Source organism: Talpa occidentalis, unplaced genomic scaffold (genome assembly GCF_014898055.3).
Source record: "Talpa occidentalis isolate TD23 unplaced genomic scaffold, MPIMG_talOcc4v2.1 talOcc4.4, whole genome shotgun sequence".
Lineage (NCBI taxonomy): Eukaryota > Metazoa > Chordata > Mammalia > Eulipotyphla > Talpidae > Talpa > Talpa occidentalis.
The window spans coordinates 100,349,830-100,377,403 of NW_023604295.1; the positions used below are offsets into that span (position 1 = coordinate 100,349,830).

The 27,574-nt window shown below is 36.8% G+C and overlaps 1 protein-coding gene and 1 pseudogene across 1 annotated transcript in view; one reads left to right on the forward strand and one right to left on the reverse strand.

The window, feature by feature from the left end:
- The window catches only part of LOC119258213 (heat shock protein HSP 90-beta-like), a 77,972-nt pseudogene extending 67,893 nt beyond the window's left edge, over nt 1-10,079 (reverse strand).
- STAG1 (stromal antigen 1) overlaps nt 1-27,574 on the forward strand; it is a 462,478-nt gene that overhangs the window by 68,417 nt on the left and 366,487 nt on the right. The window contains exon 2 of the mRNA XM_037525931.2: nt 25,507-25,618. Coding sequence (XP_037381828.2) covers nt 25,554-25,618 — 65 coding nt within the window. The 5' untranslated portion in view covers nt 25,507-25,553. The remainder of the gene's footprint in view (nt 1-25,506; nt 25,619-27,574) is intronic.

Consider the following 27,574-nt stretch of genomic DNA (forward strand, 5'->3'; position numbering starts at 1 on the left):
CAGAGACAGAGTGGGAGCAGATCAGGCAGACGGACCCAAAACACTGCTGAGGGGATTAGTGGGCGAGGCAGGAGGGGTCTGCTGCACCATGTGGGTATCTCCCTGACTGGCCAGGAAATCGAACCCAGGCTTCAGAGGCTGCGGACAGCTTCACAGTGCTGCGTTCAACCCACTGCACCCCTGGGGGTGCAGAATTTTTATGGGAAAACATCCCCATAGAGGGATGTTGTGGGCTATTTTGTGTATCCCCAAAAGATATATTGAAGTTTTAAACCCTGTACCCGTGAATATAACTTTATTTGGAAATATGGTCTTTGCAGATGTAATGAACATGAGGTCATACTCAATCTGAAATGTCTGATGCCTTTATAAGAAGTTGGAGACACAGGGAGGAGAGGGACATTTGCAGGTACAGAGATACATGGACACAGGGTAGAAAGCTATATGAAGATGAATACAGAGATTGGAGTTACAATGCAACAAATCAAGGAATGCCTGAAACTATCACAAGATGAAGAGGTGATGAAGGACACTCCACTAGAGACTTTGGAAGGGAACATGATCCTGCCAAGATCTTAAGTTTGAACTTCTAGCCTCCAGCTGAGAGAATAAATTTCTTTAGTCTCAAGTCATCCAGTTTACAGTATTTTGTTATGTAGTAGCCCATGAAAACTAATACAAGGGAAGAACCTTGGAAATGCAAAACATAAACATAAAGGATAAAAGAAGAACTTAATCCCATTGTTGTGGTCTCTAACTTCTGAGATTTTTTGTTTAGTAATTTTCTTAGTGGGATTACATAATGAGGCATAAAATCATAAAAATATTGTTGATTTTGTCAGGTGTGTTTTCCCCCTGCAAAGATTTATTAAAATACCATTTGTTGCCAAGTACAGTCCCATGGTAATCTATGGGATATGCAAATAGTTTTGTTTTAGCACAGTTTGATTATAATGAGTTAGGATAGTTACCATAGTCTCAGTCTTCAAGAGATAAAGACTATATTAGGTTTAGACAGAAGGGAGTAGGAACCTACATAGAACCAATGCACAGCTTTTATAATTACTAAAATAAGATAGTATTTTTCAACCCTGAGGATAAATATGCCCTTCCCCCCCCCCGCCCCGCCCCAATGTTCTTGGATCTTTTAAGGAGTTGTATTTTAGTTTATATTTTTCTCCTTTCCTTTAGAAGTAATTTCAGTTTTTAATAGTTTCAAAAGCACTACAGAAATTTTACTTCTTTCTCTTTACCTAGCTTCCCCAATTGCCAGTATCTTATCTAACCACTGTACAATTAATCAAAACCAGAAAATTCACTGATAATGATACTATCAACTAATAAGCAGACTTTATTAAAATTTAAACAGTTTTTCCGCCAATGTCTGTTTTCTGGTCCAGGATTCAATGTCAGATCATACACTGCATGTAATTGTCTTATATCTTCTCTAAAGTGGCATATTTCCTTAACCTTAATTTTTTCATAATCATTGACACTGTTGAAGAATGCTTACCAGTATTTTTGTAGGTCTCTCAATTTGAGTTTATGCAATTACCCTTGTGATTAAATTCAGGTTTTCCCTTTTTTGGCAAGAACACCACAGAACTGAAGTTCTACTCTTCATCTTAGAGAGACCTTGTTGCTATCTAATTACTAATGGTGCTAACAATGTATGATTCCTTGGTTAAGGAGAGTCTGCCCAGTTTCTCCACTGTAATACTACTATTTTTTCTCTTTGTAGCTGAATTAGTATCTTGTGGGGGGGAGATACTTTGAGTCTGTATAAAAGTTTCTTGCTAACTCTTTCTCCCATTAGTTTTCATATCCATTAATGATTCATGCATGAAAAAGTTATAATGGTCATTAAATGGTGATTTTTATATTTCTGTCATTTCTTCGACATTTATTTTACTACAAAGGAAAACCTTCTTTCCTCCATTTGCTTTTTCAGTCAGTTTTTTAATGATATTATTTATATTATTATGGACTCCTGTTTATAGGCTATAATCCACTGTGGTAAGTTTTTGTAATTACACAGTGTATCCCAGAAATGAAGGATTTAAGATGAATTGTTATCTGAAGTGAAACAGTAGATTTAAGTAGAATTTGCATATAACTCACTTAGGATTTAATGTCACAAAACAAAATTAGATAATCTTATTATTCAATAAATGGTATTTGTTCTGAATTTCCAGTTTTAAAAGAACTTTTCCTAAACCAGACATCAGAAAAATGAACCATTGCAACTTTATGTCTTTTATCTGATTTGGACTTCATTAAGTTCACTTAATTATAAGGATCTATTAAGAATCACTTTCTTACTGATAATGGTCCCACAGAATTTGTCTTTTCACTGCTTCATCAGAATTAACATGCTTCCCTCAAGAAATTTACAGTTTACCTATCTATGTATATTTTTTCCTGTCTTACTGAATTTTAAATTATTTAAGAACAGGCACTTTAAGCATTTTTGTATAGCACCATTGTCTAGCATTTTAAATATCAGTGGGAGCATGGAATGGAGGGGGCCAGAGGGAGATGATCTTTAACCTTTTCAAATTTGTGAAATTTTTCCCCCCTGTGAAACTAAGCATATAGAAAGCAGTTGTACAATAGTCACTGGCGGCTATGGATTCACCCCTAGGCTAGAAGTTAAAAGTGTGCATATGTTACCAGGCATGGTGAGGGGCATCCAGGACCCCCAAACCTGCCTGCTCTAAATAGGTTATGCCATTTGTCTCATCAAGACAAAATGTACTGTAGTGCTTAAGATTTTTAATGGAAAGGAATTTTTATACAATTAGTGTGCAATAGAGAAGAAAAGAGTAGATAAAATAGTTTCCACACGAAACATCCAATTACCCATCTCCTCATGGGTAAATACGCAGCTAAATAGGATTGGCCCAAAGCAAGCAGCCCAAAAGCTTGCTAGAAATCTAAGGTACCTCCTGCTGGGGACCCATAGGAAAGGGGCAGAAATGGCCAGACAAGTCTGGAAGGAAAAGAGCAAAATCAAAATCAAGATAAAAACTGCCATTGTTAACCTCCCCATGGTCTCTGACCCATATCTGTTTCAAGTATTTCCTTCCATGTTCCCCAAGTCCCTAGTACCAGTCCAAGAACAAGAGCTTTTTCACATGCAGCTTCTTCACATGTCTCCCTATGATATGTGCCTCCTCCAGGTCTTCCCCCTTTGTGCTGCTTCCAGTCTTCTCTCCAGTTCTCCTCCCTGCTCAGCTCCACCCTTCCTTGAGTGGGTCAGAGGACCTGGAACCTCCCCTTTCCCTGGGGACCACCCTGTTACACATACTGTTGTGAGAGAGTTTTGTGTCATTCTTTTTTTTTTTTTTTTAAGATTTATTTATGTATTTATACAAGCACTGGGTACAGTCAGAAGCGCGGGAGGGTGAGAGAATTCACCAGAGACAGAGCGGGGAGCAGAACAGGCAAACTGACGAAGAAATACACTGCTGAGCGGAGCAGTGGGCATGGCAGGAGAAGTCTGTCGTGCCATGTGGGACCCTCGCCATTGGCCGGGGATCAAACCAGAGCTGCAGAGGCTGTGGGCAGCTTCACAGCCCAGTGCTCAACCGCTGTGCCACCAGGGGATTTTGTGTTATTCTTGTTTCAAAATTAAAATTAGTACTATGGCACTGGGCTTGCAATTTAATATTGTACAAATTTAATGAAATATGGAAATAGTAATAATAGGAAAGAGTTAATTGATTAGCTAATGCTTTAAACTTGAGCTACAAATTATGGGTGAAGTTTTAAATTTTGTTTATGGAAAACTAGTAGGATTAGCATACATATTTGAAGGGCAAATTGAAAAGAATGATTAGCCTTTAGTGATGTTATTTTCCCACAGATTAAGAAAAAAATTTTGGGCCTCCACAGGTGGCGCAGCGATTGAGCACTGGGCTGCGAAGCTGCCCGCAGCCTCTGTAGCGCCCATTCAATCCCTGGCCACCAGCAAGGGTCCCACATGGTATGACAGACCTCTCCTGCCACGCTCCCTGCTCTCCTCAGCAGTGTATTTCATCAGTCTGCCTGTTCTGTTCCCTGCTCTGTCTCTGGTGAATCCTCTCATCCTCCCGGGCTTCTGACTGTACCCAGTGCTTGTATAAATAAATAAATCTTTAAAAAAAGAAAGAAATTCCTAGGATTTAGGACTAAGGTAAGGTGATGGCTGCTGTCATAATTTTTATATGAAAAATTATGTGATATTATATGAAAATTATGGGTTATATACTATTTTGTTTTTTCTTTTCAGAAGACATTTCCCCATAAGTATTTGTTTTCTCAGAAACTTTTTAGTATATGTGCTGCCGAAGCAAACACTTCTCAGAAACTTTTTAAAAAATTATGTATTTATTAATACAAGAACTGGGGTACAGGCCAGATGCACAGGAGGGTGAGAGGATTCACCAGAGACAGACTGGGGAACAGAACAGGCACACTGACGAAATACACTACTGAAGGGAGCAGCGGGCACGACAGGAGAGGTCTGCTGTGCCATGTGGGACCCTCACCGGCCGGCCTGGATTGAACCCGCGCTGCAGAGGCTGCGGACAGCTTCACAGCGCAGCGCTCAACCGCCTGCGCCACCAGGGGAGGCCCTTCTCAGAAACTTTTTAATAATAGGTGTTTATTTTTTTTAGCCAGAGGGACATATATGGATTAGTTCTAATTGTTCCTCAAATACAGTCATTGAACTGGTGATACATTTTTTTTAATGAAGCTGTTAGTTGTCAGACTCTCTTGTTTATATGAGTAGATTTATCTATTAGGGAGATATTTTAAAAGATGCAAGTTTTAGCTAGGGAGAAGTTAAGTGAATTGTTATTTGAATCTGAGAAAACTTTATTTTTAAAAATAAATGTAGTTTTCATAAAAAGCACCTGGAGGGGGCCCCCTTGGTGGCCTGGAATTTGTAGTCCTTGGTGTCTTGGATCTCTTTGGTGTGGGATGGGGGCGGAGTCCATAAAGCCTATGTTTATGGAGTTTGTTGAGGACTTCCTTTCTCCCCAGCACACCTGTTAAGTCCTTGTAGTCCTGAACTTTCTTTGTTTCCCACCCGATTTGGTCTTCATGTAATAACACTTTATATTCAGTTCTTTTTGCTTGCTTCTATTTCATGTTTATAATTTTGCTTCTATTTCTCTTGCTTCTATTTCATGTTTATAATTTTATTTGTGTTGGTAGATTGGTTATTTTGTTCCTGACTTCTGATTCTGATCACTCAACAAAGCTAGTTTGGGTCTGTGCAGTTGATGTTCTAAAGTTTTTTTTTTGCCCCCCCCCCCCCCCCATACTATACCCACCCTGCTTGCACTTAAGTAATCTGGTTCATTACCAGGAGGTATTGTTCTTTAAGAAAAGGAAACAGGGTGGAGTTTTTTGACTTCCCTTTTTAATTACAGTGTTTTATACATTTCTGGAAATTAGTTATTTCAGTTAAAAGGTAAATTATTTAATAGCTATGTAGTTTGAATTTATAATGGGAAAAAGATCCCATGCATACTAGCATTATAAACTTTACGGATGCTATAGTGACACTGTATATCTTTATTTTTATGTTTTCTAATAAGCCCCTTTTCTGGCTCTTAGTTATTAGAAAATTCCCTAGAAACAGAAAGAGAACACAGTTCTATGTAAAAGATCATATTAGTCTCTTAAAGAGTTAGAAATGCAACTGAATCATTAAAAATAGGGGCAAGTTGCTGTGAACTTCAAAGTGCTCTAAGAAACAAAGATCGGGCCTCTCCGGTGACGCAACGTGTTAAGCACTGTACCGTGAAGCAATCTGCAGTGTCTGCAGCAGAAGTTCGATCCCCAGCCTGCCAGGGAACTACTCACTTGGTGCAGCAGATCTCACCTGGCTCGCCTGCTGCTCCCCTGACTGTATTTCAGTCAGTCTTTCTGTTCTGTTCCTCACTCTGTCTCTGGTGAATCCTCTCACCCTACAACCCGCCACCCCCGCTGCTTTGTCCTGTAGCCCAGTTCTGTGCATAAATAAATAAATCTTTAAAAAATAAACCAAAAACAAAGATCATTAATTTAGAAAGAACAAAATAAAATGGAATGATAACAGAAAGGAATGGATTGAGATTTGTAATAGTATTTACAATATAAAAATACATGTATTCGCATACAATATGTGGCCAGAAGTGCTCTGAGTGGTGTGTATGTGGTGGTTATGAGTCACTGTTACTGAGAATGCAAACTTTACCTGTTTTTTTTTTCTTTGAAAGAAAAAGCTGTTAACTTTGCTTCCCTTGTTAACTCCGAGAGTTCTCATCTTCAATTTTGCATCCTCTGCTTTAAAACTACATATGTATGTAAGTATGAATATATATATATATTTATGTACACACTGACATCTGTAAACTCAACAAATATTTACTAGGATTCAGACATTAAGAATATAGCTAAGAACAAAAAGGACAAAAAAATGCTTGCCCTTACAGAGCTGCCTTTCTTTCTGTTTTCTTTTAATGCACTCCTTTCCTCCTGTAATTAGGACTTAATATTTATGAAGCAGTTACAAGCATTCTTCCAATTAATCTTCTCAAAGTATGGCTTCTTTTATTATTCGTCTTTGAGTGATGGGGCCGCTGCGTGAGTTACAGAATACATATCAGCTCTAAGACCCCAGACAGTCTGGCTCCAGAGATCAAACTCTTAAAATTCTCTGCTATATTTCTTTTTGAGTTTAAGTATGTTACCCAAAAATGCTAACACTATATACTATGTTATTATGTATTATTAGGAGAGAAAGAATAGAATAACAACCCAACTTACTGTTGCCAGTGAACTTTTAATCTCTGTCCCATTGAGAATGTAATTCAGATTTGGCTTTAATTACCTTCTGTCTCTTTAATATTTGAGATTTTCTAGATTAATGTTTTCAAAAGTTCACTTTCTGTGTTTTAATGGTGCCTATCCGTTTTTTGGGCCATGTTGTAGTGTGTGTTGCTACATAACTTATGGGATCTAATTCAATTTTGGCATTCTTTATATTCACTAAAAGAAGTAGACAATCTCATAGGCCAAATTTTTCTTGGGATAGGGATTAGAACTTTGTTTTCTTGATTGAATACTAACATTCTTTGTAATATGAAGTGCATTTTCATGTATGTTGTATTGGACAAAAATTTTTGTCTTCATATCCTTAATTTTGTATCATAAACATAGGTAACAGTAATATTTTAGTAAAAATAGTAAATGAGTGCATTATTTCTATGCTACTGAGTAGTATTTATATCTAAATAGGTTTCACTGTGCCCCGTGTATCTAGGTTTTTATTACATTTTCTCAGGTTAGTTTTACAGTATTACATTTTGTCCTTGGGTCAGTATCCATTTTGAGTTAATTTTTGTGACAGATTCAAGATCTTTGTCTGTTTTTATTTATTGCATGTTATGTCCACTTGTTCCAGCACCATTTGTTGAAGAGGTTATTTTTCTCCATTTTATTCTTGACAAAGATTAGTTGACTATATTTTGTGGATTTCTGGACTATTCTGTTTAGCTTCATTGATATATTTATCTTATACTATTTCTTACTGTCCCCCTTTTTTTCTTTGTAGTAAGTCCTAAAGTTGGGTAGTGTCAGTCTTCAAACTTTATTCTTCTCTTTTAATATAGTGTTGGCTATTTTAGGTCTTAAAAACCTCAACATCAGTTTTTGCTGGGATTTTGTTTTGTTTTGTTTTTAAGCTAATATTAACTTTGTTTAATCATAGGATTATTAAAGTTTTCTATTTCTCTTTGGTGTAGTTTTGTTAATATTTTTTAAAATTTTGCCATTTCATCTTAGGCTTTTAAATGTGGGGGCTTATTATGTTAATATTAAGTTTATACAATACTTAGAATTACTTCTCCCTTTTTTTGTGCAGTATACTAATACCTTTTTCCCCTCCACCTGTTTTGTCATTGTTGATTGATCTTAACAGAGCTTTATATATATAATAATGTTGGTGGGGGGGCTTTTTTTTTTTGCTTTTTTCCCCATCACCATTCCTCGTACCCTTTTGACTGTTTCTCATTACCCTCTTAATCTCAAAAAATGCACTGTTTATTGTAATTTTCAGAAGAATTTTGCCTTGTCCAATTGTCCATTATGTAACTGTCCAATACTTGTCATTCTGACTTGCTTTGCTATGTAGAATTCCCTTGAACTTCTTCCATTTTGCTGAATATGGTAACATTCTTTCCTTATGAATGAATGCTACCACATTGTGTGGATGTACTACATTTTCTTGATCAATTCTCTTATTGTGGGGTGTTTGTTCACATGTCTCTTTTTGTAAATAATACTGCAATAAACATTGTAGATATATTTATTTTTTAGTTGATGGCATGATGATGTTCTTGGGAGAGATGCCCAAGTGTGGAATTGCTGGATCAAATAGCATTTCCATTTTTAGTTTTTATGGTAAGTCCGCATCACTTTCCAAAACAGCCTCACCAGTTTACATTTCCACCAACAACGTAGTAGAGTTCTTTATCCTCTGCAGAATTGGTGGATTTTCTTTTTTGTTTTGTTTTGTTTTGTTTAGTAGTTGAACCAGGTAAGGCTTTATTAAAGACTCACGCGTGAGGGAACCAGTGCCAGAAAGGAGAATTTAGCCTGGTTCCTCCAGTACTTGCTGTAGTTTTCCTTGTCTTCTGACAGAGGTGTGGGTGGTGGTGAAAGGATTCACCAGATAGAGTGGGGAACAGAACAGGCAGATTGACTGAAATACACTGCTGCAGGAGCAGCAGGCAACACAGGTGAGGTCTGCTTTGCCATGTGGGTCACTTCCCTGGCTGGGGATCGAACTTATGCTGCAGTGGCTGTGGATAGCTTCATAGTGCTGACACTTAACTCCTTGTGCCACCAGGGAGGCCCACCAGGGCACTTCTTAACAGTGTTTTTTTGTGAGTAACCTTCAAGATTTTGCTCTGCTGGAGCATTTCTTGAGTGATGGATGTCCAGGGGCCTATCCTCAGAATCAACCACACCATGAATGAAATTTAGATACTCTTATCAACTCATTACAGCTTTGTATGATAAACACCTGGTGGACATAGTTTGATCTTCTTTCCCTTTTTGTTCTCAAAAAGGTCAAAGGGAGCCCAACGTTTAATAACTGGCAATACCAACTGACCTTCTACAAGAAATGCTTAACTGTCAAATGGTCTTCCCAGTTATTGATTAATCACTTATAGGACTCTCCACATTCCACCTGAGTGATGTCATCAGGTTTTTTTGTTCCAAATGGGCTTTTTCAGGTTTTCATGATCAGTATATTTCCCCTTAATCTTGGCTTGCTTTTCACTCTCCTGGCATCCTCCTCCTCATTCATCTGAGCTGACGTCTTCGATTTTGGTCTTTTTCCTCTTTACCTTCTTTTTTACCTTTCTTTTCTCTTTATCAATGATTTCTTCTCCTTGTTCCTTCTCCAAATAAGGGGTGATGGGATAACCCAAGCCCTCAGAATGCTTCTTGAGCAGTTGTTTCGCTTACCTCTCTGCTAGGTTCTCATTTGGTCTTTCTTAAGGTGGAGGATAACTTTGGTACTCCAGCCAGTGGGCTTACCATGATCTGCACATAAAGTGAAGGGGCCCTCAGGAAAATATTTGCAAGCATACTGCTCATCATCATGCTTTATGATTACAACCACTTTCTCTGCCACCAGGTATACAGAATAAAGGCCAACAGCAAATAGCCCAATCATGGATATGTCTGCATCAACCTGAAGAGCTGCCAAAAAATGCTTTAGTACCAGACTTGGCAGTAGTTCCCAAATTATTTATGAGATCAGCATTAGTCATGCTAATGTCCACCAGAGTCAGGGTGTGTTTCTGATGATTGGGGATGTTGTCAATTTTCAGCTGTATACCACTGTGCATCTTAGAAGGGTCTTTCAGGCTTTGATAGCAAATATTGTCCAAGGCATCAGAAGCATTGCTCTCCTGAAGAAAATTTCCTTGTAGTAGACAGTGTTGATGATAAGTGACATAAGTTGGGGCAATTTCTGTTTGGAAGACAAAAGTCTCCACCTCCTCTCCATTGTGCCTTTCCTCAGGCATCTTAAAGGAGAAATGTTGCAAACACTAGAGAGCAGGGTAGGTAGGGACTGTGTCTGGCTCACATGCTGCCAACAAGGTTGCACAGAGGTAATGCAAGAGGTCTCAGTTCTCATTCTTTGTATTAATGTTTTGTCTCTTCTTTGTTAGCCTAGCTGGGAGTTTGTTGATAGTGTTTACCTTCTTGATTAACTTTTTATTTCATTGATCTTTGTAAGTTGTTTTTCATTTCTGTTTCATATTTCTACTCTTATTAAGTTGCATATTGGGGATTTTTCTTGCTTCTTAATGTGGGCCTGTATTGCACTTACCTTCCTTCTCAATACTGCTTTTGCTGAATCATATAAACTGTGATATCTTTAATTGATGTTTTCATTAATATAGAGGTATTTTTTGGATTCTGTTTGTTTTCTCCTTAAACCAGTAACTGTTAAACAACATACCTTTTAATCTCCATGTATTCATTGTATTTTCTGGTTTTTGTTTGTTTGTTTGTATTTGTTTTTAAAAATACAGTTGATTTTTAGCTTTCTGATATTATGGTCAGAAAGACTACTTGGTTTTTACACCTGAATTGTCTTGCATGCTATCATGTCTTGTCTCGAAAATGTTCCATGTGCACTTGGGAAAAATGTATAGGCAGCAGTTTTAGTATATTCTGTTGATGTCTTCTAACGCTATTTGATCTACCTCATCATTCAAGGCTATTGTTCACTTTTTCATTCTCTGCCTTGTTGATTTGTCCATAGTTGTTAATGGAGTATTGAAATCCCTGGTAATATTGTATTGTTGTAAACATCTTTTTTTTTTTTTTTTTTTTGAGATTTTATTTTTTTATGCATATAATACAGGGGTGTAGGCCACAGGTGTGTGTGGGCGGGGCAGTGAGAGGATTCACCATACACAGAGTGGGGAGCAGAACAGGCATATCTACTGAAATACACTGCGGAGGGGAGCAGCAAGCATCAGGAGAGGTCTGCTGCACCATTGTGGGTCACCTCCTTGGCCAAGGATCAGACTTGTGCAGCAGTGGCTGGCGATAGCTTGATAGTACTGACTTTTACCCCTGCACCATCAGGGAGGTCCCAACATCTTTCTTTAGTTCTAATAATTGTCATATATTTTGGTGCATGTATAAGTGTTATTTGGTGCATATATGTTGCTATATATGGTGCCTATGTATAAATTTGGTGTGTATAAATTTATTACTTTTTGTTGCTTTAGGCCCTTCATCATTATGTAATAGCCATCTCCCTTACTACCTTTCAAAGTCAGGAATCTATTTCATTTTATATAAGTAGTTGTTCTTAACTTGTTTGGATTACCATTTGTGGGATGTCTTACAGCTTCTAAGAGTGTGCTTGTTCTTGTTGGTAAGATGGGTTTTCTGTAAACAACAGAAGGTTAAACTTGAAATCCACTCAGCCACTTTATAACTGAATTGGTGAATTGAAGCCATTTACATTAAAGATTTATTTATTTATGCATACAAGAACTGGGGTGCAGGCCAGAGGTCGGGGCGGGGGGATGAGAGGATTCATCAGAGACAGAATGAGGAATAGAACAGACGGATTGGCTGAAATACACTACTGAGGGGAGTAGTGGGCAAGTCAGGAGAGGTCTGCTGCACCATGTGGGTCACCCCCCTTGCCTGGGATTGGACTCGTACTATAGTGTCTGCAGATAGCTTCATAGTGCTGCGTCTTTTGTGACTATTCTTACACTTCTGTTTTGAATGATAATCTTGCAGGGTAAAGAATTTCAAGGGGATATCTTTGTCTTGAATACTTTAAATATCTCCTGCCATTCAATTGTTGCCTGCAAAGTTTCTGCTGATAAGTTCTTGGTTAGTCTCACAGATGTTCTTTTTTTTCCTCACTGTTAAAATTCTGTGCTTGTCACTAATTTTCAACCTTTTTAGTGTGTCTTGGCACACTACCTAGTATTTGTTTGGAATTCTTGGGGTTTCTTAGATCAGGACATCTGGTGGTTCTCAGCAATTATGTCTTAAAAAATATTCTTTGCCTTTTTATTTCTCCTCTCCCATAATGCCTGTTATTTCTTTTTTGATCATCCCAAAGGGCTCTTAACACTGTTTTCATGTTTTAAAAATGTTTTTGTTGTTCTGCTTGTGTATTCTCTGCCACTCTGCTTTCAGGTTCATCAGTTTTCTTCATTTCTTATATTTGTCTGTTATTATATGCTCTTTATTGCATTTAATTCAGTTATAATGTCTTAAAATACATTCTAGTTGTAACAGTCTCATATATTCTTGAGCTTTATTGTGCTTCTCTTTTACATTATTAGCTGCTTAATTCAACAATGATGGTTATAACTGTTACTTTAAATTCCTCTTCAGGCCAAGTATTCCTCAGTTTTGCTTTTTTAAGACTTCTGTTGGAGTTTTTTGTGTTTTGTTTTTTGCTCCAACTTTTGTGATATCTGCTCCTGTCTTTGCATTTTTTTAGTTTCCTTCATTTTTGGTTTTTTGGTTAGTAAGTTGATTTTATACCCTCCCACACAAAGCTAGGTATAATCCTACCTTTTTACACAGATTTTTAGTTATTTCTTTTAATAATTATTTAAAAATTTTTTTTGCATCATTGTTCATTTTTAAACAATATTTGCTTTCCCCCACACCCTCAGGTGTAGTCCCCATAGAATTTCCTTCACCAATGCACCCATGTACCATCACCTCAGTCCCCTGATCTCCTCCCTCCCTCCCTCCCTCCCTCCCTCCCTCCCTCCCTCCAATCCCTTTCCCTCCTCCTCCCCTGCAGGATGTCTCTGATTTATAATTGTCTGTTTTTGCTTTGTTGTGTTTTGTACTGCTGTTATTATTTTGCACTGATGTCTTATTTGTTTCCCCTATGTTCCTCCTATAAGTGAAACCATCCATTATTTTTCTTTTTCCTTCTGGCTTATTTCACTAAGCATAGAAACAACCCAGATGCCCAAAAGTAGATGACTGGATCAGAAAGATGTGGTATATACACAATGGACTATTACTCAGCGATCAAAAAAAGATAAACTTATGCCATTCGCAGCAACATGGATGCAGCTAGTCATTTATTTCTAACTGTTGCCTTTGCTCCTGTTCATACTGCTAGGGCTCTGGTGCTGGGGAGGGATAATACATAGGAAGGAACTTGGTTTAAGGCACCAAAAGGTCACCGTCACTGAATATAAAGGCCTCAAGCTTTCTAGAGTGCAATGGGGAGCCACTATGATCCCCCTTCCCCCCTGCCTACTACTCCAACAAGTTACTTCATAGAGTCTAGCACAAAATAGAGTGCTGGGTTTGAGTACTATAATTGAAACAGACCCACAAGCCAGCAATTGTTCTCTTCACTTTTCAAGTATAGAGCCTTATCTTGGAGTACTTGCTCCTGTTATTGAGATCCAGTTGTATTAAGCTCTCATTAGTGAGAGCATTCAGTTGTCTTGGTTTTGACCTTGGGCAGAGGTAACTCTGGTGTTTGAATTATCACAGCTTTAGCCTGCATATAGTAGCACAGAGGTAGCTGATCTGATTTGATTTTACTGACCAATTCGAGCTCCAACTGCTCTAGATTGTGAGACCCAGGCTAAAAGCAGTAATCATCACTTTGCACTCCTAGTAGTTTCCAGTAGTGCACCTTCTATCCTGCACACCAGCTTTGCGTACCTCTTCTCCAGTACGGTGCTGGGTCTCCAAGCACTCCAAGTGAGAATGTGAGTTGACAGTAACAAAAGCAGCTACTTTTCCCTTTTCTGGGTTATAGTAGTTCAGGTATTACTGCAAACACAGTCTAATTAGTTTTTCCTACTTCTTTTTGCCACATTGTTGCTCTTGGTGTATGCAGTAGTCCCCTCTTTATTTTTCAGGATATGTTGACCTAGTTTTGTGGTAATTTGGTGTGTATATGTGGAGGAGGTGAGTCTGTTGACTTCACTCTGCTGCCATTTTGCCAGGACTCCAACTTACTGGGAATTTGTTTGGGAGTTTGTTCCATCTATAAATCAAGTTGGTAAGAACTGACATCTTGACAAGGCTGAGTCTTTATATTCACATGAACATGAATTTTTTTTTTTTTTTAAGTTCTTCAATGCGTCTTGTCAGAGTTTTATAGTTTTACTTATTAGAGCTTTTGTGTGTGTGTGTTTGTGTGTGTGTGTGTGTTTAACTCATTAATGGGTTTGGATTTTGTCAAATGCTTTTCCTGCACCTGTTACTATGACCATGTGATTTTTTTAAGTTTACCTTCTTGTAATTGGTTGCATTACTTAATTTTCAGATGTTAACCAGCTTTGCATATCTGGCTGTATAGTCCTTTAAATATATTTTAAAATTTGATTTGCTAACATTTTGTTGAGGATTTTTACATCTGTGTTTGTTCATGAGATATATTGATATGTATGTAGTGTTCTTGAAATGTGTTTTTCTGATTTTGGTATTAGGGCAAATGATAGAATGAGTTAGGGGAGAATTTTCTTTATGTCTTATTCCAGGATGATATTGTAGTGAATTGGCATAACTTGTGTAAATATTTTGTGGAATTCACTAGTGAATCCATCTGAGTTTGCTGCTTTCTGTCTTGAAAGGTTATTGATTATTTGACTGTTTATTTTTTGTGTGAGTTTCGACAGGTGTGTCCTTGAAGACATTGGTCCATTTTATCTTGATTATTAAATTTGTTGGCATAGTTCATTGTATGCCTTTATTATCCTTTTAATCTCATGGGATTCTGTACATGTATTTTTTCTTTAATTTCTAATATTAATAATTTGTGTCTTTTCTCTTTTTCTTAGCTAGCTTGGCTAGAGTTTTATTGTTTTCATTGAACTTCCAAACAGCTTGTGGTTTTAGTCACTTTTATGATTTTCTGTATTCAGTTTTCTTAATTTCTGCTGTAATCATTTTTCTTCTAACTTTTGACTTAATTTACTCCTCTTTATTCTAGTTTCCTAAGATGGAAGCATAGGTGATTAATTTTTAGCTTGTTTCCTGTCATATGCATTAACTGCTAGAAATTTCTATGTACTTCTTTTGCTCTTTTAAATTTTGATATGTTGCATTTAGTTCAAAGTATTTGAAATTTTTTTCTTGAGATTTGTTTTTTGACTTAAAGTATTTAGAAAGGTGTTGTTTAATCTACAAGTGTCTGGGAATTTTTCCAACTATTTGTTGATGATTTCCAGTTTAATTCCATAATTGATAGGTATTTTTTTATTTTTTTAAATATATTTTATGATCCAACATATGATCTATCTTGATTACATGTTGTCAGTGACCTTAAGAATGCAACCTGAGATACTTGAATAAGTTTGTCTATCAATGTCAGTTATATCCAAATAATTGATGAGTTTGTTGAGATCACATATATATTCTTATTTTCTGCCTATTTACAAGGTTTGAAAATTTAAATGAGGCAATCACTCTGCGTAAGAACTAACTGGAGGGCCTCCCTGGTGGTGCAGCAGGTTGAGCGCTGCACTGTGAAGCTGTCCGCAGCCTCCACTGTGCTGGTTGGATTCCCTGCTGGCCAGGGAGAATCCCACATGGCGCAGCAGACCTCTCCTGTTTTGCCCGCTGCTCCCTTCAGTAGTGCCTTCGGTCAGTCTGCCTGTTCTGCTCCCTGCTCTGTCTCTGGTGAATCCTTTCACCCTCCCGCGACTCTGGCCTGTACCCCACCTCTTGTATAAATAAAAATAAATCTTTAAAAAAAACCTAACTAGAGATAAGAAAGAGTCAGGAACCCTGAGAAGTGTGTCAGATCATCTTCAGAGGTGACATAGGTGAGCATAAGAAATGTGTTTTGGATAGAAGAATTTTCAGAGAACAAGAGAGACATTCTTTTAGACCATTTTTAAAACCAGACAGCTTGGAAATAATAAGGTCTTCATTCTTTAAAATGAAGAGTAGCAGAATGAGTAGATGAAGTTAGCAATCATTATATATTTATCTAATAAGTATTTTTAATTTAAAAATAAAGAAAAGTGGGCTTCCCTGGTAGTCCAGAAGTTAAGTCTCAGAGCTGTCATCACAGATGGAGTTAGATCCCTGGCCAGGGAGCTAACCCACATGATGCAGCAGATCCCTCCTGTCTCTCTGCTGCTCCCCCTAGCAGTGTATTTCAGTAAATCAGCTTGTTTTGCTCCCCACTTTGTCCCTGGTGAGTCCTCTCTCCCTCCACAACTCTGGTCTACACCCCAGTTCATCTTCACAAAAATAAAACAAAAATTAAAAAAATAAATTAAAAAAGTGGTTATGGGACAAAACACATTTAAGGAACGATACCATAAAAATGGAACAGATGTGTATGTGACCAAGAATGAATTTAATATTGCTAGGACTATAGGAATAATGTTACTTGGTTTTATAAAAAAATAGACTGAGTACAAATAATGCTTTTAAAACCATGGTTCGCCAAAAATACAGATTAAGGGATAGTATAATGTTAAATGAAAGATGGTGGTACCGTAACTCATTCTTTGTTTATATTTTTTCCACCAAGGTAAATATTTTTAAGTTTTTAGAGGGAACGTAGAACAAAAGGGATATTTGAGACATAGTTGGATATGTTTAATAAATAAGAGACTCAGAATGATGAGTAGGGAATGAGAAAGCACCAGGGATTTTCTTTAAGTATAATATCCATGAATTGAGATTCTCAGAATTTTCTAAATGTCTTGAAGCCATTATTATACAAACTGTTTTTGTTTTTTAAAGATTTATTTATTTATTTATACAAGCACTGGGCACAGTCAGAAGCTCGGGAGGTTGAGAGAATTCACCAGAGCCAGAGTGGGGAACAGAACAGGCAGACTGACAAAATACACTGCTGAGGGGAGCAGCGGGCGAGACAGGAGAGGTCTGTCGCACCATGTGGGACCCTCCTGGCGGCCGGGGATCTAACCGGCACTGCAGCTGCTGCGGGCAGTTTCACAGCCCAGCACTCAACCGCTGCGCCACCAGGGGAGGCCAACAGCCTGATTTATGTTCCAAAAGTGTGGTAGTGGATTTTATTTTCAAAGCGAGAAGATTAGAGACTAGAACGGGCATGGTGAACTGGTGTAAAATTAATTCTACACTGGTTTAAATAAGTTCAAGTATGTAATAAGTATATATTTATATTTAATAAAGCATTAAAATAATATAATTTGGTATAGTAATTTTTTTTAAAGATTTATTTATTTGTTTGTTTATACATACAAGCACCGGGTACAGTCAGAAGCGTGGGAAGGTGAGAGAATTCACCAGGGCCAGAGCAGGGAGCAGAGCAGGCAGAAGGACCGAAGTACACTGCTGAGGGGAGCAGCGGGCGGCAGGAGAGGTCTGCGCGCCATGCGGGACCCTCCTCTGGTGGCCGGGGAGCAGCTGGGGATTGAACCAACTGCAGAGGCTGCGGGCAGCTTCGCAACCCAGCTGCACCACCAGAGAGGCCCTGGTATAGTAATTATTTTGAGGGATGTTTGGTGGTAGCAAGTTGGAAAGAATGTTTCGTGAGTGTCCTTTTTAGGAGTCTGCCCAGTAAATATATTTTACAATCGAGGTTCATGACAACATTGGTCATAATGGGAAAAAGAATGGAGACAGGCTAAGTTTTCATGAAGGAATGGTTGAGATTATATATATACACATAAGTATTAAGGGAAAATAATTAAAACAAATGAATTAGGATAATTATGACACATGGTGAGTAAAAAATGTAAATTGCATATGAATATGTAAAACATTGGGGTTTTTGCAATTATTAAATGGAATTATACAATATGTGTGTAGTTTGTGTACTTGTTGTTTATCAATATTGTGCCATGTATCAATTGTCCATGCTTTTTATTTATTGAGTAATATTCCAATATATAGGTGTACCATAGTAAGTTTATCCAGTTATATGGGAGATTATAGGATTTTCAGTCCCACTAGCCATGTTTGACATTTCCAGTTGCTAATGACTCCTCACCAACACTTGAAATAGTCTGTTTTTTAAAGTTCAGGTATTCCTGAATGAGATGATAGTATCTCATTGTGGTTTTAATTTCCGATTCTTGATGGTAAAGAGCATCTATTGGAATATATGTCACTCATTTATCTTTGGTGAAGTGTCTGTTCACATCTTTCATCCATTAAAAATAGATGAATTGTTTTTTAAAATTTTGAGATAAGAAAAGTCTTTATATGTCATTGTACTTTTATTCTCTAATCTTTTTCAGGGAAAAAAGATATAAGTGAAATTCTTTTATGGGGCAGGGTTCTTATATGAATGGTACTTTTGTTGTCATGCATAAGAATGTTTTACCTAGCCCAAGGTGAAAAAGATATTTTCACATTTGTTACCTTTCATTTTTGTGAGTATAGCCGTTCTGTTGGGTATAAAGTGATAGCACTTGCTGGTTTTGATTTGTATTTCTCTAATGACTAATGACCTTGGGCATATTTTTATTGCTTGTTGGTCAATTATATATCTTCTTTGAGCCAAACCCAGTGATAGCTATAACCACTTTCCACTATTATATAAGGCTTAAGATAACCATGCTATTCTTTGTGTGTGTGACCCTCGCTGGCGGCCGGGGAATGAACCAGTGCTGCGCAGGCTGCAGGCAGCCTCGCAGCCCAGCGCTCAACCCCTGCACCACCAGGGGAGGCCCAACTATGCTATTCTTAAATTATGCAATTTTCATAGGTGTTTTTACCAGATAATTTCAGAAATTCTTATAACTGGAGACTAGTCTGAAAATACTGTGTTGTAAAAAGGTGCTTTTTGTATTCATCTGTATTCATTAGAAAGTTAAGATATATTACCTTCCACTATGTTTGTTGCAAGTAGTTTTTTCCATTGTTACTGCTAAAAGTTGCTATTTTAAATCTTCTGTATACTAATTTCAGATAGCTATGCTAGATTAAGTTGCTTCGTACTAGTTTATTTAGCGGGTTTCATTTTCACACAATATAAATTACGTATTTCTTACATATTTATTTCACTCATTAGTTCATCTAATTTTGAAGGTTACTTACTGTCATCTTGATCAGTCAGCTATCTTCATAACAAGGTTGGTTGAAAAGTCTTGGAATTTATTCAAGAACTTCATTAATTGCAGTTACTTTTCCTGATAGAAAATAGAGTACTCTAGCAGCTTTCACACTACACAAAGCATCAAACTCAAATTATTAGTTCAGTTTTCCCCCACCTTTAGGCAAACTACAATAAACAACATCTCCCAGAGCTTCTTTGCTAAATTGCTGGTTTCCTCTGTTCCAGTACTGTTTTCTTTTGTTATCCATTCATGTTTGTCTGTGAATTTATGCACCCAGAGCATAGTTGAGTTCATGCAGGAGTTATGGCTCGCCCAGTTCTAGGGTTGTGGCAGCAGGTTAGTCCATCAGTGAGTCCATCAGTGAGTCCATCACCACTTGCAACTCCATTCCTGGGATAAATCTCAGTTGCTTGTGTTATATATTATACTTACTAAGTAGTTGATTTCTGTGTTTGGTGGTTTTTTTTTTTTTTTAGATTTTTGCTTGTATATTATAAGGGTATTACATATTAGTTTTCTTGTATCTTTAGGTTTTGTGTAAAAGAGATACTGGCTTTACAAATTGAATTAGGAATTTTTTTTTTTAAAAGAATTGAGATAGATTTGTATTTATTTCTGTTAATTCACCAGTAAAGTAATCTGATTCTGTACTTTTGGTGGGGGTGGGGGGGGAGATTTTGATAACCGATTCAGTCTCCCTGAAGGTCAGTTTAGATTTTCCGAGCCAGTTTTGGCAATTTGTGCATATCCAGGAATTTTTCCAATTAATGTAAAGTATTTAATTTAATGGCACACAATTTTCCATTCTGTTTGTTGTACGCTTGATGTTAATATTATTGCTTTCATTTATGCTGTAGATAGTTGCTTTTTTTGTTGTTGTTGCTGTTAAGTTTCATTTGATCTTTTGGTTCCTTGAGGTGTAGAGTTGGGTTATTGAATTGAGATCTCTCTCTTTAATGGATGGAGACATTTTCAGATATATTTTCCTTGTACACTACTTTGGTTGCATCTCATAAATTTTGGCATGTAGTATTTGCTTGTTTTTATTTGTCTCAAAGTACTCTGAATTTTTTGGTGAATTGATTTCTACGTGCTTTTCATTATGTTCAAAGATACTGTCTATGATTTTAGTCTCAAAATTTTGAGATTATTTTGTGACCTAACTAGCTATCTGGGGGAATGTTATATGTCACTTGAAAAGAATGTATATCACTTGAAAAGAATGTGTTTAATGTCTGTTAGGTCTAATTTATTAATAGTGTGTGTTCAAGTCTCTCTTTTTTTTTTAAAGTTCTTCTGTCTAGATGTTCTATGTTTTATTGACGTGGTGTATTGAAATTGCCAATTATTATAGTACTGTCTGTTTCTCTCTAATTCTGTCATTGTTTCATATTTTGGGGTTCTGCTACTAGGTATGTATGTATCTTTATGATGAATTGACCATTTTTACCAAATATTTTATTGCTTTTTATCTCTCATGATTTTTTTTTATAATTTATTTTTATTTGTTTTGTTTATACAAGCACTGGGTACAGTCAGAAGTGCGGGAGGGGTGAGAGAATTCACCAGAGCCAGAGCGGGGAGCAGAGCAGGCAGAAGGACCGAAGTACACCGCTGAGGGGAGCAGCGGGCGGCAGGAGAGGTCTGCGCGCCATGTGGGACCCTCCTCTGGTGGCTGGGGAGCAGCCGGGGATCGAACCGGCGCCGCAGAGGCTGCGGGCAGCTTTGCAACCCAGCACTCAACCACTGCGCCACCGGGGAGGCCCCTCTCATGATGTTTTAACTGAAAATTTATTTTATCTGGTTTTAAAATAGTCACAGCAGATTTCTTTGGTTACTCATTGCATAGAATAACTTTTGTGTGTTCTTGCTTTGAAACTATTTGTGGATTTAAATCTAAAATGAATCTCTTTTAAGAATATAAAAGTTGGGCCTCCCCGGTGGCGCTGCTGTTGAGCACTGGGTTGCGAAGCTGCCCACAGCCTCTGCAGTGCCGGTTCAATCCCTGGCCACTGGCGAGGGTCCCAAATGGCGTGACAGACCTCTCCTGCCACTCCCCCTGCTCCCCGCAGCAGTGTGTTTCGTCAGTCTGCCTGTTCTGTTCCCCTCTCTGTCTCTGGTGAATTCTCTCACCCTCCCGGGCTTCTGACTGTACCCAATGCTTGTATAAATAAATAAATAAATCTTAAAAAAAAAGAATAAAAGTTAATTTTTAAAGAAATAAAATGTGCCAGTCTATCTTTTGACTGTTATGTTTAATATATTTACATTTAAGGTGACTACTATATAAAAGGACTTTTGCCGTTCGTTACAGTATTTTTCTTAATATGCCTTATGTTTTTCATTGCCAATTCCTTAACACTGTCTTCTTTTATGTTTGATCTTTTTCTGGTGTATCCCTTTTGTTTCCTGTATATTTTTAAGTTTATTAGTAATTAATTCTCTGATCAGTTTGTATCCTGAAATTATGCTACTCTAGTTTGCATTGATGGTAACTTAGTTTTAATAATTTATACAGTTCTTCTATATCTACCTCCATCTCTCTCCCTTATGTTATTGGTATAAATTAGATCTTATACTTTGTGCATTCATTAACATTGAGATATATGCTTATTATATATTTGTCTTTTGAATCATATAGGGAACAAAAACAATAATAAACCAAAAATACAACAATACTGATTTCTTTATTTACCTGTGTACTTTTGCCAGTGTTCTTCATTCTTCATATGATTTAATGTTACTGTATGTTGTCCTTTTCATATCTGCACAAATGACTTCTTGCATTTCTTGTGGGGCAGGTCTAGTGACATGTTTTCTCAGCCTTTCTTTTTGTAGGTATGTCTTCATTTTTCTGCCTTTTTTTTTTTTTTTTTTTTTTAACTATCATTTGCTGGCCATAGAATTTTTGTCCCACCATTTTGTTGCAGCACTTTTAGATATGTCATCCTTTAGCCTTCTGGCATCTGTCCATGGTTCTGGATGAGAAATTTGCTCTTAATCTTAATAATCATTTCTTGTATTTGACAAGTCATTTATTATTTCTTTAAGTTTCTCATTGTCTTTTGTCTTTAGTTTCAGTTGGAGTTTGTCTGTGTATGAATCTCTTTGAATTTATCCTATCTGGAGTTCATTTGTATGTGTAGATTTCTGCTTGGAAAGTTTTCCATTATGTCATCAGATACTTTTTCAGTCCTTTTCTATTTTCTTCTGGAAGTCTAAATCCAATGCCTGGGCTTATTCAGAGATTATTTCTGTTAGTTTTTTTTCGCCCCTCTTAATGAGCTATACTTTGCCTTGTGATTTTGTTGTTCTTAAAAAACGGACATTTTGAATATTATAAATTACTTCTGGAAACCAGGTTCTACCCTCCTTTCCGGAGTTTACTGTTGTTGCCTCTTGAGGACTGTAGTAATCTGTTGAATGACGTTTGTAAACTCTCTTTTAGCAAAGACTGATTTACTTGTGTTCTGTGTTCACTGAAATTTTTTTATTCCTTCAGTAAATGACATTACAGATTTCATGACCCAGAAGAGCTGAAATGAAAAAGAAGTAATTTTTTGATGTTTACATGTTTTTTTTTTAAGATAAGATATTCCTTCAGAGGTTAAGTAGGCTGCCTATAGTCTACCTTAGTCTTCACCTTTTGCTTGCACAAAACCCAAAGCTCAATTCGAGTTTTAAACCTATGTTTATCCCAGGTCTTCTCTGAGTGTATATCCAGTCCTCGGCATGCGTGTAACTCTTTGGATTTCCTGGTATAATTAATAGTCCTTTAAAACTCTTGTTCCCCAAAATATCTTCTTCCTTGAGGTATCTTATTTGAGGTATTCCTTCAATACCTTCCTTGAGGTATTTTTCTTATTTTGAGGTATCTTTTATTTTTTCAGCAATTGAAAGATGTTATTCATTTGCCATTTAACTTACATAGTTCCCAACAGAAAGGCCGATGTAATTCTCTTATTTGTTTTTCTGTTTCTTTAATTTCCTTTTAAATTTTTCTTCTGAACTTCAGATTTTAGCAATTTCTATATTTTAGAGAATTTATTATGCCTGGGGATTTCAGATTTTGCATATATGCATTAATATCTTAAAATTTTTGGAACTTTCTTTTTTCTCTCTTCGATACATAACTTTATCATGTACTTTCTCCTGGAATTTCAGTAATACCTATGTTATTTAATTCACTATCGTATTAAGCTTGTTTTGGGTGCATTACTTTGTCCTACTTCTGCTACTCTTTACCCTTGTTATACACTCATTTTTGAAAATATATTTTAGGTTCACAACAGAATTGTGTAGAAGGTAGAACAATTTCCCTATAAGCCCTTTTCCTACGTATTTACAGTCTCCCCTACTATTTATTTCATACCACAGTGGAACATCTGTTACTTTCCATAAGTGTATGTTGTTCATGAAACTATCACCCACAGTGCACAGTTTACATTAAGGTTCATTCTTGGTGTTGCACTATCTATGGAATTTGGTAGGTGGATAGTTACATGTAACTACCATTAGAGTAGCATACAAAATGGTTTCACTACCCTAAAAATTATGTGTTCCGGGGCCTCCCCGGTGGCGCAGCGGTTGAGCGCTGGGTTGCAAACCTGCCCGCAGCCTCTGCGGTGCCGGTTCGATCCCCGGCTGCTCCCCAGCCACCGGAGGAGGGTCCCACATGGCCCGCAGACCTCTCCTGCGGCCCACTGCTCCCCTCAGCAGTGTACTTCGGTCCTTCTGCCTGCTCTGCTCCCCGCTCTGGCTCTGGTGAATTCTCTCACCCTCCCGCGCTTCTGACTGTACCCAGTGCATGTATAAACAAAAACCAAACAAACAAGCAAATAAATAAATAAATAAACATGCCTAAAAAAATAAAAAGAAAAAGAAAAAAAATTATGTGTTTCACCTAACCACTGGATAACCATTGATCCTTCTATTTTCTCATTGTTTTGCCTTTTCTAGTATGCACATATTGAAATCACATAAAATACAGTGACTTCAGTATGGCTCTTTCAGTTGTTTATATTCATTAAAACTTCATGTCTTTTCATGGTTTGATAGCGCCTTCCTTTTTAGTGCTGAATAATATGTTTGTTTGCATGTACAACAATTTATCCATTTGTCTCCTGAAGCACACCTTGATTGTTTTTTGCTTTGGCAATTTTGAATAAAGTTGCTTTAATTGTACAGAGATTTTTATATAGATAAGTTTTCAGCTCCTTTGGGTAAATACCAAAGAGTGTTATTGTTGGCAGTACTGATTGAAGTGTATATATTCTGACATTTATTTTACTTTAAATAAGTTTTCTAAAGTGACTTAAAAGACATTTTTTCAGAGAATACTAACAAATGACCAAGCTGAGAAAGCACTCAACGTTAGTAATCACCAGGGACATGTAAATCAAAACCACATTGAGTTAGTATCTCATACCTGTTGGGGTGTCTTTAATTTTTGTTTTTTTTTTAAAACACATGCTTTTTTTTTTTAAAGATTTATTTATGCATACAATAGCTGGGGTGCAGGCCAGAGGTGCTGGGGGTGAGAAGATTCATCAGAGACGGAGTGGGGAGCAGAACAGGCAGATCTACTAAAATACACTGCTGAGGGGAGCAGTGGGCGAGAGGAGAGGTCTGCTGCACCATGGGGGTCACCTCCCTGGCCGGGGATCAAATTCATGCTGCAGTAACTGCGAATATTTTCATAGTGCTGCGTCTTAACCCCTTGCACCACCAGGGAGGTCCCTCTTATTCTGTTATCAAAAAGATAAGAGATAAATGCTGGTGAGAGTGTGAATAAAAGGGAACTCTTATATACTGTTGGTGGGAATGTGAAATTGGTATAGCCTTGATGAAAACTCTCTATGAAGGTTCTTCAGATAATTACAAATAAGACTACCATGTGGTCCAATAGTTCCACTTCTTGGATACAGAGGCAAAAGAAATTAAACGATTATATCAACGACATACCTGTTTTCAATGTTCATAGCATTGTTACTCACTGTAGCCAATGTATGAAAACACCCTAAATATCTAGTGACATGTATGAATGAAGAAAATACGGTATTGAGTGTGTGTGTGTGTATTTTATATATACACACCTGTGCATACACACAATGGTTAAAATGTTCAGCTTTTATAAATTTTTGATACATTTCACACTTGTATCAATTTGAAAGGCATAAGTCAGACAAGCACAACATGTGGCAACATTTATATGTGCAATTAAAAAAAGTCAAGTTCATGGAGATAGAATAGATTAAGTGTTGCTGGGAAAATAGCTAGATGTTGGAGGGGCAGGCCTTTATAATGTTGGTGTGTATCAGTTTACATTATACACTTTAAATATTTTACAGTTTCAGCTATTATAACTCAAAACTGGAAAAAAAGTAAATTTTTTTTTTTTTTTTATTAACAGGATTGCCTTTGAGGTTATTTTAAAAGTTTTGAATTACACAGCACTTGATGCTATTGCTCCATTGTGGAAAGACCTCTCCAGCAATGATTACTTCAGAGATACCAGTGTTACAGTAAGTACAACAGTTTTCTTTCATTTTTGAAAAACATAACTTTTTTTTTTTAATCCAAATATTCTCTTTAATGAGACAAATCAAATATGTTCTCTGATATTTGGGCAGTGTGTTTCAAATCAAGAACTCTTAGACTATATCATTACCATATTCATCCATGGCCCTTGTTATTACACTGTCAATACATTCTGTTATTCAACAAAAAAATATTAAGTTATTATGTCAGGGGTTCAGGGGTTAGCAAACTATCACCCATAGTCTGAATCTAGCATGCTTTGATTTTGCAAATAACGTTTTATTGGAATAAGCCTTTATTGATTGTTTATAACAGCTTCATGTCACAAGTTGTGATAGTGAATGAATTGCCTGCAAAACAATTTTTTTTTTTTTGCCATTTGTGGAAAAAGACCCCTATCCTATATTATAGCATTTCTCTAACATCATTTTGTTGCGTTAACACCAACCCCCCAATCCCTCCACCTCCCCTCGATCCTCTAATTCTTTTCACTGATATTGAACTCATTGAACTATTTCAATTGCCAAAATTAATATGAAGGGCATACTGGTGGTATTTCATTATATTTGTTGGAGTCATAGGACTGATCTAGTTTTAATTGGGTCTTATGGATTGTTTGGAGAATGTGATTCGTGTAATGGCAAATACTTTTCCTTTTGTGGGTTTCTTCAAGATGCAAATTAGGAATCTGCATACTATAATACATCTATAGCAAATGTTTAGAGATAATGAAAGTGATCAATAGACTATACAGTTACTTTTGCGCTTTTGCTGTCTCTTTTCGTTAATATACCTCTTTTCCAAGAGACCATATTTGCCTTCCAGTTGGTCTCCTGGTCTCCTGTTTTTCTTCCAGAACTTTGAGATGGAAAAGCTATCCAAATAACCTTACCTGCCTGAAAAAACTTCAGTATCATTCCCCCAAATATGAGATGCAGTTTATGCTCTTTCTAGTTATTTGCCTTAAGCTTTTTATTATTCATTAGCTTGAACCACTGAGTTTGATACCATATTTGTAGGTGTCCACATAGTATTTTCTTTCTACCTTTGTTTATTTTCATCTTTCCTGCAATGCCAGCATACCTCTGCTCTTCCTAGCCAACTTAAAAAGTACTTTGGGTTTTAACTGAGGTATCATGACTCTAGTTCTTCTTACTCCTCACAGTTGGGACAGGTTCTCTTCTTGTGCTGCTATAATGGTCTTCACTTTTTTTTAATTACCATACTTTCTTAGTGTTTCTATTGTTTTAAACTGTACACTCTTGTGCCTTATTTTTGTATGGACTAATCCTAGTACATTGCTGGGGGTCAGGCCCTACAACAGCTTTTTTATTAAATATGAAACAGGTTTATTTAAATAGACTTTGTATTTAAAGATGTTTGTATTGACATGATAGTGCTTAACATCACGTATCTTCTGAGTAACTGATTTTTTCCCCATAAAAATGTAAGCTATAATATGACTGTTATTAGTGGATAGTGATGATTTAGGAGCTGGGTAGATAAACTTTGCATAAACTTTGAATGAAGGTGGTACTTTTGGTCAAGTTGAAATCTGTTAATAAGAAGCATGTATTGGGGACATACAATTCTGTGAGGATATTGATAGATGTACTAGTGACATATATTATCTTGCTTAATTCTTCCATCCAGCAATACTGTGCTTTGGAGAGGAAAGGAAATGTGGTGTGTCTCAATATTTGTAAACTTCAGTTTAAATATTTTGAAGTGAAGATCATATATTAAAAACTGATCTCTAAGTTTCCCTAAAAATGTCTTTTATTCAGCAATTCTTAATGTTTTAGGGTTTGTAGGGAAGTGACCTTATTATTGGATCACTTAGATATTATAATCACAAATGGGTTTATAATCTTAGTGCTATTTACTGTTAAGCATTGTTAAATGTTATAAATTATTACATATTTCTATATTCTGCTACA